Source organism: Trichoplusia ni, chromosome 4, assembly GCF_003590095.1.
Source record: "Trichoplusia ni isolate ovarian cell line Hi5 chromosome 4, tn1, whole genome shotgun sequence".
NCBI classification, from domain to species: domain Eukaryota; kingdom Metazoa; phylum Arthropoda; class Insecta; order Lepidoptera; family Noctuidae; genus Trichoplusia; species Trichoplusia ni.
The window spans coordinates 5671004-5681939 of NC_039481.1; the positions used below are offsets into that span (position 1 = coordinate 5671004).

Consider the following 10936-nt stretch of genomic DNA (forward strand, 5'->3'; position numbering starts at 1 on the left):
TGCACGGTATTGTTCATAACAAATATGATTGCTCGGGAATATCTATTTAACAGATTTAGGTACCTTGTTCTAAGAGCAGTAATGCATAGACTAGCGCGCACCAATACGTATCATTAGTTTGTTACTCATAAGATAGTGATCAGTGAATAATGATATTGGTTTTTTCGTTAACATATGTTGTGGAAAACGAGTTATTGTACTACTGTTTTATCTGTTATAAAATAAATAAATAAATTATGCTAATTGTTCTTTTTTTCTAATTTTTTAAACGACTCCCGCTCTAAGGAATTCAATCCTGTTGTCGCGGGGAGTTTCAGAACCATTCAAGTCACACGTACAAAGACATCCAGATTCAGGACAAGCACACAAACGATTGTCCTACGCGACACGTAGCCGACAGAGGCGTGGCAACCACAATTACTCGGCTATGTATACAGTCAGATTTTGATTTAATTATACTTTAATAAATGACAATTATTAGCCCACCATACTCCATAGCTACACTTCTAATTTTATGTCAATTCCCTAAAAAAAAAGTTTATAAACATTTGATATAAAACTATGAAATTATATAAACAAATGAGACTCTATCAAAAATAATTAGTGCATGAATGACTACATCATAGAAAACTATTATTATTTCTAACCTATGTGTATGTATCAAGAAGAAGGTTTAACATAATATAATACAGTTCTGTAATATATCATTAAATCCAGTTGAAATTAACCAACCAGAAAATCTCAAGTATTTTTTTTCGGTTATTCTGAACAGTTTGGCATCTCTATTATTTTCTTTAGCGTAGCGGCTTACCTGCGCCTGCCGAATCACTCTAGTACAATTTATGTTTCGATTACGTCACTATAACTGCCTCAAATAAGAATGTAAGACAGTGCAGGCAAACTAAATAAACTTAAAACATTTTTGTTTGTCGTGCGATATCCGCGTCTTGAAAAGGACGGAGTCTGCGCGGTACTGCGTCGACAGCAGTGGCGTGTAACCCATTACCTGGTGAACATGTACATTAAATAATAATTATTTTGGTAATGAAATTTGAGGTAGTTTGAGTAAAAGGGACAATGTTTTTTGAGTTTACATATTGAAAAATTTACTAATAAATATAGATAACATTTACCTGCGAGAAGAACTGTATACATTTATTTCTTTCGAGCAAATGTGTCTCGTCCTGTGACAGCTTCACTGGGCATCCAGGACATCGGAAGGTCCAGCGCGAGGTTACCTTAAAACAAGAGTCTTTGAAAACACAGGGTCTACAGTTTAATCGAATCTTCAGAAACCAACTATTGTGATACAAATCTTAGACAAGCCTATCCCTTATATACAAGATTTTAAATTAAATTAAATTAGATTTTTTGCACCTGCCACATACACATTGTTATCAAACGCTCGCGAGTTTTAGATTATTTTTTTTTAAATTCGAATTTTGTTCGTACAATGTAACATCTGTGTATAGTTTACCTTGACGGGCGGCTTCCGTGTGATGTGCGAGACTAGAAAGTTCATAGCGATGTCCTCGCAGTTTAAGTACTCGTCGACATGATCCCGTATAGCAGCCGGCAGAGTGCGCCAGTACGCCCACATGTAGTAGCGATGTATGAATGCCGCACCCGTTAGTACCATGGACAATTCGCAACTGAAATTATTATGGCAGGTAAATTTTATTGTTATTTTGACAGTATCTGTCGTGAGAATGATTCATTATTAAATGATGTAACGGTTTACTCACGCGTATTTATCAGTTCGACTCGCGATCCCGCCGCGTCTGCTCATGATTAAGGACTCCGGTTGGGTCCGAAACTAGTCGGGCTACCCCGATAAATATGCGTGAGTAAACCGTTACATCATTTAATAATTATATTGTTATTTATACGGTTTAATTGTAGAATTTTTTTCTTCTTCCCTACTGAGAATGATGTTTCGTCAAATTCAGCTTTTCGCAAACCAGTAATATATTTGGGTCTCAAAGTATCGTTACGGAATCTGAAAGATCACGGTTATTGTTCGAAGTTTACAAATTTGGACTGATTTTCTATAGAAACAACAAAATATATAATAATAAATAAACTTACGAATAGTTAGCGTTGTAAAGGAAGCCGTTATTAAAGTTCAAGTCCCAAGCGTGATATCGTCCGGGGAAGCCAACAATTCTGTCGCGATGCTCACGCCACACTCTGTGTGCAAGTAGATGAGTTCGATAAAATTATGTACAATTTGCTGATATGTGTCTAGCGTCTTCGAGGCTAAAGTAGATGATGCAAGTACTGTTACAGCCCGAACCGTAATATACTGTTCAAATTAAGAAACTGTTATGAACTTTTTATAACAAAATATTTCAGTGTATCTTTTCATTTGCGGCCTTGCCCGTGAAGATGGAGGTTTTCCCTGATACCAAATCATATCAAAATGTTTGAACGGTTTAGCCGTGAAGCGTAACAGAGTTACTTTCACACTTATAATATCAGTATGGATAATGAACGTTTACCTAAAGGCGAATACGATTTCATCGTGTCTTAAATTAGCGTCATCGTCGACGCATAGCACGGCCTCGGTTTCAATGAGGTTATAGGGCAGGAAGCGGTTGTTGAGCGAGTTGCGTGACGGGCGGACCACGGCCACGGGCGCGCCGCTCTCGGGCCAGGTCGCCATCGCGCTTGGTGACGACGGCCCGTTCCACACCACTATCACCTGCGAACAACCACTCTTTCGATAAACTTTCTTTACTCTCGATATCGCTACGAAACGTGGAATGTGAAAGGTAAACACAGAGACTTCTGACAGTTTCAAAAAAAAGTATTTATGCACTTAGTTTCACTTCACGACTCTTTTGTCGTATTTTTATAGGTGGCTTACTTTGTTTAAATATGGCAGTCCCCTCAACCTGCTCAGCGCGGCTGCCAGCATAGCTTCTCTTTCGTAGGTGAGGATGACAATAGTAAACTGTTCCCGCGGACGGTCACCACCCAGCGCCTTGCTGAACTCTTTTCCAGTACCACCGGCACCAGCACCCAGCGGCCGGAAGCCCGCATCTGAACCCATGAAGCGCGCCTCAGACGTCACTGGCGGGTCCCAAGGTAGCTGAGGGTACAACGCGAACGGATCCAGCCAATCGTTCCATGACTCGTATCCATGGAGCAAGGCCACGGAATAATTCCGACGGTATGCAGGACTCGGGTATGGAGCCTCGAGCGGTCCCAGGGTCTCCTCCGGTTCAGCCTCCACTGCGGGAGGCTCGAGCCGTGGTGGAAAATATGACTCGTTAAATGCAGGGACCCCCACAGTGGGCGGCGCGGGGCGCGCGGGTATGAGCAAGCGGGTGCGCAGCGTGGCCAGCAGTGAGTCCACGCTAGCCTGCACGGAGCTCAGGTACCGCTCCCACAGCACGCGGCCCTGGCGGCGCAGCGCCAGCAGGTCGGCGTCGCCCAGCGCGCGCAGCAGGAAGTGCAGCTCCACCACGCGAGCGCGCGGCAGGGAAAGCACTGCTCGCCGCCAGTCCAACACTTCCTCATAAGGGAGGCGGATTCTATCTCCGCCTAAAAGCACCGGGATGGCCCCGGACCTGAGAGCCTCGTAGAGCCTTGCTTGCAACAAGGCCGTCGAGGTATAAGTACGATCCGCCGGTGCTAATATAAGAGCAAAAGTAGAATCTCGTAACACAGCCCGTCGAGACCGATCCGTTCCGCACAATGCCCAGTCTCCAATAGCTTGCACTGCCCTTTTTTCTACTGTTGGATCACATTCGAATTGAAGAAGAAAAAGATCGGTGGCTGGCGCTGACTTCACCATTTTTTGTAAGATTTCTATCAGCGAGGAGTCGACATCCTTGTCGAATCCAATCGGTGGTGTCTGCGACCCCTGAAAACTGCATGCACCTTATGAATTCGAACCTACAAAATAAATAACCGCAATACTATTAGGTTTACATAATATTATTTATGTACTCTATATACCTTAATAAATATTTCCGTCTTGCGGGTGCAATAGGCGCACAGTCAGCCCAGACGTCCCCACCAGGTGGACCGAGCGCAGGTGGTGTTATAATGTCGAATCCTGGTCTGAACTGGTCATGCGTGAATGTAGATTGTGCTACCATGGCTCGTCCTATCGACGTGCCACGAAAAGCGTCGCCGGAGCCAACCGACAGCTCTCGCCGTGCCATATTTATTAAAATGTGATTACGTCCATCGCCGCCCCAGAATGGCAGATTCTTGATGGCTGTTTCATTCAACAGTAGCTTGTATGTATCTATCGTAGATCTGAAAACAATTTGCAATAATTAGATCTGTTCGTCAATTATAAGATATGCAGATAAGTAGGAACAATAAGTTGGATAAACTTACGTGGAAGTTTTCTCAAAAGGGAAAGATTCGCCTACAATTACGAGATATACACACGCTTCGTTGGGATTACGAGTTATGTGTGTATTATAACCCAATGTCTGTCGTAAAGTGGTCTTTAGGAAACCATCCACTTCTGCACCAGCGAGAGGAACAAATACGTCTGGGTCATAGAGATAGACGGAGAATCCCGAAGTTAAGGAGCAACGTGAGTGATCAAAACAAGAAAACATACGGCAGTGGACTTCAGAGGTGGGGGCAATAGCAGGCAGGACGGGAGGAGGTCGTGAGGGTAGTATTTGCAGTGGCGGCGCTAGTTGTGGAGAGTCTCGTCGAATGGCCTCCAGCTGCTCAAGTCGCGCCTGGTCGGCCGAAACGCGCAGAAGCTGTAGTTCCGCTGCGGCTCGCAAGTGCATCGCCTTAGCGCTCTCGGCTTTAGTGCTGGCCGCCGCTGCCTCAACTTGAAGACGTCCACGTTTAGCCTCCAATTCACGTAGTTCAGTAGAAATAGACGCCTATAAAAGTAATTAAATCTTACTTGTTTTTATCGCCAAGCAATTTTATTTTGCATGTCACAAGAACTGGTATTAGTAGGTACTGTAGATCAAACATTCTTGGAAAGTTCATCGGATTGATTTGAAGATTGTGTTCAACATTTTACATTCAGCTAACTATGCATAAATCATATAGTTAAGTGTAAATCAAGTATATGAGGAAACTATATTTATAAACACTAACCCTTATTCTTAACATTTCTTCTATCCTCATTTTCAAATCTGCAGCATTCTTGGTTGAAATGTCACCTAGCGCCTCAAGACTATATCGCATTGGATTATCTGTCTTAGTTCCAGATTCAGCATACTTAAAAAAAAACACAAAATTCATATTGGATTATTCATGTAATTTTGTTTTATTAGAGGGTTTACTTGTTTTACTACAAGTAAACCTGATTATCTTTATGCACTGAAGCAATACATATTATAAATTTACAAGCATTTACTTCAACATGTTGTCTGTACAACTTGATATTAAAAACTGCAGCTTATTCTATTTTCTAAAGAGTAAGTTGTTATAAAAAAAATGTTTATAACTAAATACAGCATAGTCCTGCAAAAGTAGAACCTAAAATATATAATAAAAAAAGATAAAACCATCATAGCTTACCTTAGACAAAGAATAGTGTGTAAATAGTGGCACTATAAATAATAATACAGAAACCATAAAAATAACACGGGATAACTTCAAATGCCCTAGCCAGAGGCAAAACCTTTCGTAAAAATACATTTTTTTCTAAATATTCTAGGATCCAATACAATGTAGGTAGCTATCAACTCATAGATGGCTGGGTAGCTTGAATGCAACGGGCACAGCAGAGGAGATACGTCAGGACTTGCAGGTAGTTTTGCCTTATACAATCTCATTTTTACTCCATTACATTGCAATCATATAATTCATTGCATTTCAAAAATTAATTAATTTTATTGCTTCTTTTACGGCGACATTTTAATGGCTGTAACAATACAAATATGAGTATTAGTAAATACTACAGAGATTATTTATTAACAAAGATTTAATATAATATTTACAACTACAGTATTAAATATATATATATTTAATATTTGCACATTTAATTTGGGGATTTGAGAAAAAAGGCAGGAGAAAAAAAAGTGACTCACATTTATTACATTTTGGATCTTAATTGTTTACGACCTTCTTCTTACTATAGGCATGGCTTCAAGTTGAGAAAATGTGATACAGCCGTCTAGGGACAATTTAGATGCATGGGTATAGAACCTTGCATGATGTGGCCATGTGTCATTGATAATTTGATAAAACCTGTCATTAGCCTGTGCCAATTCCTTATTTAAAATTATGCTGTTGAAGACTAGGGGTACTTAATTTAAAACACTATATGGGGAGGTATACAAGGGTAATTTAGTACACTGGTGAATAGGAGCATTCTCCTCCACCGCACCATTTATTATTCTAAGACTTTATAAAGAGAGGGGTGTCCTAATGTCTCTAATAAGTTACCATTTGAGTGATTCACAACTGTTTGTTATGAATCTGGGTGTATTTGAGCATGTGACATGTCAGTGAAATCCCCATGAGACGAGAATGAAATTCCTAAATGAGGGAGTTGTTTTAAATAAAAAAGTTGTCACTAGTAGTTCTCTTGGACCTTCAATTCAACTGAAATCTGGTTCCTGCCTATCATTTTGATCCCATCCTGTGTTGTAGTTTAACTTTAAGTCTAAACAACATCTGTCCAAATTTCACTGGATGGATGGATGTGCCTTAGGGTCTGACTCAACCAAAGATGCAAAAACAATAAATGGAGCAACCTCTGTATTGGAATATTTAGCGCTGGCAATAAGAGAAAGGGCAATTGTTCTGTCTTGATTGTCAGATGTATCATCGTCCTGATTCCCTTCAGAAGCAGACTCATTAATTCCGTTTATGTACGTTTATGTACAACCAGGGATTCCATTGCCTCAAAAGAGGAAATTGGCACTGTTAATAACGGAGTAGGAGCAACTAAATCATGGGATTGAGTGTTGGCAAAGGTTTGGGAAGGATTAATAAGGACGGGTTGCGGGAGTTCATCGGAATGTTTGGGGAGGCCGGGAGGCCGTTCATCCACGTCCATGTGGACCAACGTCACACGCATAAACGGTATAAAAATGAAGTTCTTACCTTCTGCGTGACACTTAAACAAACACAAAATACACACAAACAGTACACACCGAAAATAACTTCCTCTATGCCTGACAGAAACAAGAACACATGTGTCAAAAAAGTAATGACATACTTGTCATTGTCACTCTTTTTTTTTCTTTGATTCTACTTTGTATGCGAGTCTTTTAGCTAGAACGAAGTTAAAAAATTTTCAACCATGGTGGGGAAGTTACGGCAATTACAACCTTCATTTGCAGTTTTAATAAGGTATAGGGTTCCCTCACTTGCCGCAAAAAGAAAAGTCTTCTTGTATGTTGAGGAACACTTTCTAGGATTCCTTTCCCAAGAAGTTAAAACGACGTTTGTTACCACATATAACTATACCTATTACTATTAATACTCCATAGCTTTTCAAAGAAGGTAAAAATGTTGTATTTTAGACCCAAATCTCTATGAAATAATAAAACGCTTCTAGAGTCTGGCCAGCGACAGCTGGCCTAGCTGTTTAATTAATTTTAATATAATCTAATATAGGTAATTTAATAAATAGAATTGTATTTAATTTTATTAATTGTATGACATCTTAATTTAAATGGTAAAATTATTGTAACTTTATGTACTTAATTACTATTAGACAAAATGTGTAGGTACTGCATGCTATGTGGAAGATGAAAAATTCTAAATATTTGCATGGCGGAAATGCCGAATATAGTGAAACCCTTAGATGTTAAGAACTGATGTTAAATACCTATATTCTTGCAAATAAATATATCATTTATTCATAATAAGTAAAAAGTATGTTGGCCTTGTTGATATTCTCTGAAAATTTGAATCAAATCTATCCAGTACTTTCTGAGATCTTTCCGGACATACATACAGCAACTACCACTTACTAAGTTTAAAGGAGCACTAAAGAAGTGGCTTATTGAAAAATCTTTTTTATCTCAGCATTCATGAGTCACAAATAATAAGTATTTTTGAAAGGTACATAATTGTTTGTTTTACTTTTTATTTGTTTTGGTTTTTTGCTTAGTATGTACCTACAAAAGTATTAGTTTTTGTTTGAGTTAATGATGTAATGTATAATTTTAGATTGTTTTTTTATGTTATAATTTTAAATCTATATCTATATATACTAATACTAGCTGTTGCCCGCGACTTCGTCCCCGTGGGTAGAAGATATAAGTTATCTTCGCTCCTATTAGTCGCAGCGTGATGATTTATAGCCTAAAGCCTTCCTCGATGAATGATCTATTCAACACAAAAATAATTTTTCAATTTCGACCAGTAGTTCCTGAGATTAGCGCGTTCAAACAAACAAACTCTTCAGCTTTATATATTAGTATAGATATAAAGCTGAAGAGTTTGTTTGTTTATTTGAACGCGCTAATCTCAGAAACTACTGGTCCAAATTGAAAAATTATTTTTGTGTTGAATAGACCATTCATCGAGGAAGGCTTTAGGCTATAAACCATCACGCTGCGACTAATAGGAGCGAAGATACAATGGAAAATGTGAAAAAAACCGGGCAGGTATAAATCATAACTTATATCTTCTACCCACGGGGACAAAGTCGCGGGCAACAGCTAGTATAACATATAATTAGAAACTTAGTGTACCTACTTAGGCCTAAACCTAAGAAAATATTTGCATGCCTATGTTATGGCGGAATGTGCTGAACCATTTATTAATATTACCACCATTATTGTAAACCATGTTTCACGCAAATAAAGATTCTTATTCTAACGTGGGTATATTATATTCGCATTTTCTTTGAAACCCTTATCACAAAGAGTATACTTTCGTTATCAAGGCTATTCATTTAGAAGTAAAATACTTTTTATTTCATTAAAAATCAGCCATTCCGCTCAAAAGTTATCACAAGTTTAAGCCTATGGCATACTAAACTCGTAAATAAAATGAATATTGGTAGGCGCATAACTCAAGAATGGATGGACCTATTCGGTTTATATTTTTGTATGTTTCTTAACGTCCACCTATTAAAAAATAAATTTAAAGGAGCCCCAATGCATCCCGGAAACACAAAAGTCCACGCGGACGGAGTCGCTGGCAACAGCTAGAAGTAAATATGAATTATAAAAAATAATATTTTTTTTCTATTTACTTTTATTTGAAGGAAGAGTTTAGGAATTAAAATAATGGAATAAGATTGTGAAATTCAGTTAGGGCAGTTATAATAATAATATTGGACGTGACGGTGCTGGTCGGCACCTTATGTCGTGCGGTGTTCCACAGGGATCGGTTTTGGGGTCGCTCCTGTGGAACATCGGCTACGACTGGGTGCTGAGAGGCGAGCTCCCGTCGGGCGCCGACTTGACGTGCTACGCGGACGACACGCTAGTCACAGCCCGGGGGAGCCAATAGCCACGGCTGCGGTGTCACAGGTAGTGAACCGCATCCGGCGCCTTGGCCTAGAAGTGGCCCTGATTAAGTCCGCGGCCATGGTGTTTCATGGCCCCCGACGTGCGCCGGCGCCGGGATCACACATCGTGGTCAATGGGGCCCGGATAGCTGTCGAGTCCACCATGAAGTACCTGGGATTGGTGCTCGACAGCCGATGGGAATTCGGACCCCACTTCCGGCGCCTGGCGCCCAAGCTGAAGGGCGCGGCGGGCTACGCTGCTTCCCAACATGGGGGGCCCGAGCACCGCTTGTAGGCGGTTGTACGTAGGAATCGTGCGGTCCATGGCCCCTGTGTAGGCGATGGCCGTCAGAGTCGTCCGCGGGTACCGCACGATCTCCTACGAGGCGGCTTGCATACTAGCCGGATCCCCGCCCTGGGACCTGGAGGCGAAAGTACTCGCGTTGTTGTACCGATGGCGCGAGGAAGAGCGGGCACGGGGCTCGAGGCCGGCGCAGCGAAAGATCGCACTGCGCCGAGCTGAGCTCCGTCAGGTCTTGGTGGCGGAATGGCGGCAAAGGCTTCTGTGCCCTGCCGCCGGCCTCGCAACCGTCGAGGCGATCCGGCCAGTGCTCGACGACTGGCTCGGGAGAAGGCATGGCTCCCTGTCGTTCAGGGTGACGCTGGTGCTGTCGGGGCACGGTTGCTTCGGCAAGTACCTGTATCGCATAAACAGGGAGCCGGACGCTCGGTGCCACCACTGCGTCCATTGCGGGGAGGACACGGCGCAACACACTCTCACCGAGTGTGTGGCTTGGGAGGAGCAGCGCCGTGTCCTCACAAAATGAAGTAAGACGCGATCTGTCGCTGCCGGCCGTAGTGCGGAAGATGGTCGGTAGCGCAGAGTCGTGGGACGCGGTGGTGTCCTTCTGCGAGGACGTGATGTCGCGGAAGGAAGCTGCGGAGCGGCTGCCTTCCCCGGCCGCAGAAAGCGCACCGGGCGTAGGAGGAGGGCGGACAACGCCCTCTTCCAGCCCACATGAATAGGTCCAGGGGCGCGGGACTTGGTGAAGCCTCCCGCCCCCTATTCCATGGACCCGAGGAGGAGGCGCGCGCGAGTGTCGGCGCGCGCGAGTGTCGGCGCGCCTCTGAGGCGGTGCACGGGGTAGGCAAACACCTCACTACCCCGTGCACGAGGCGAGGCCCGGACTGACCGGGCCAGCACTAGTGCGGGGCTGCGGAAGAATTTGGACTCCCGCGGCACCGGGGGCTTTTAGCCGTTAAGAGTCCGGCACACCCCTCCGCCTCTCCCCTGGCGGAGGAAGTCCACGAGGATTTCCCCCCGAAAAAAAAAAACATTATAATAATATTAAGTGGAAACTACTGTTTACTGTTTTTTATATAAATTTATTAAGACAAATTAACAAAAAATGAGTAACTTATCTCTTAAACTAGAGTACAGAATGTTCGACAAAACACGAAATGGTATTATGAAATTTTACACATTTCAATGGATCATTAAGATTACCAAATGTAAGAAAG

The 10936-nt window shown here is 42.1% G+C and overlaps 1 protein-coding gene across 1 annotated transcript; it reads right to left on the reverse strand.

Moving 5' to 3' along the window:
• Positions 1-287: 287 nt before the first annotated feature.
• On the reverse strand, positions 288-7463 carry LOC113493550 (exostosin-3). Its single transcript, XM_026871569.1, has 11 exons — positions 7051-7463; positions 5518-5863; positions 5092-5214; positions 4357-4868; positions 3967-4272; positions 2870-3878; positions 2502-2704; positions 2089-2190; positions 1478-1652; positions 1134-1238; positions 288-1006 (listed from the first exon to the last, which is right to left on the reverse strand). Exons 2-11 carry the CDS (start codon positions 5635-5637, stop codon positions 902-904), a joined length of 2760 nt encoding a protein of 919 aa, XP_026727370.1. The 5' UTR covers positions 5638-5863; positions 7051-7463; the 3' UTR covers positions 288-901.
• Positions 7464-10936: the final 3473 nt, after the last annotated feature.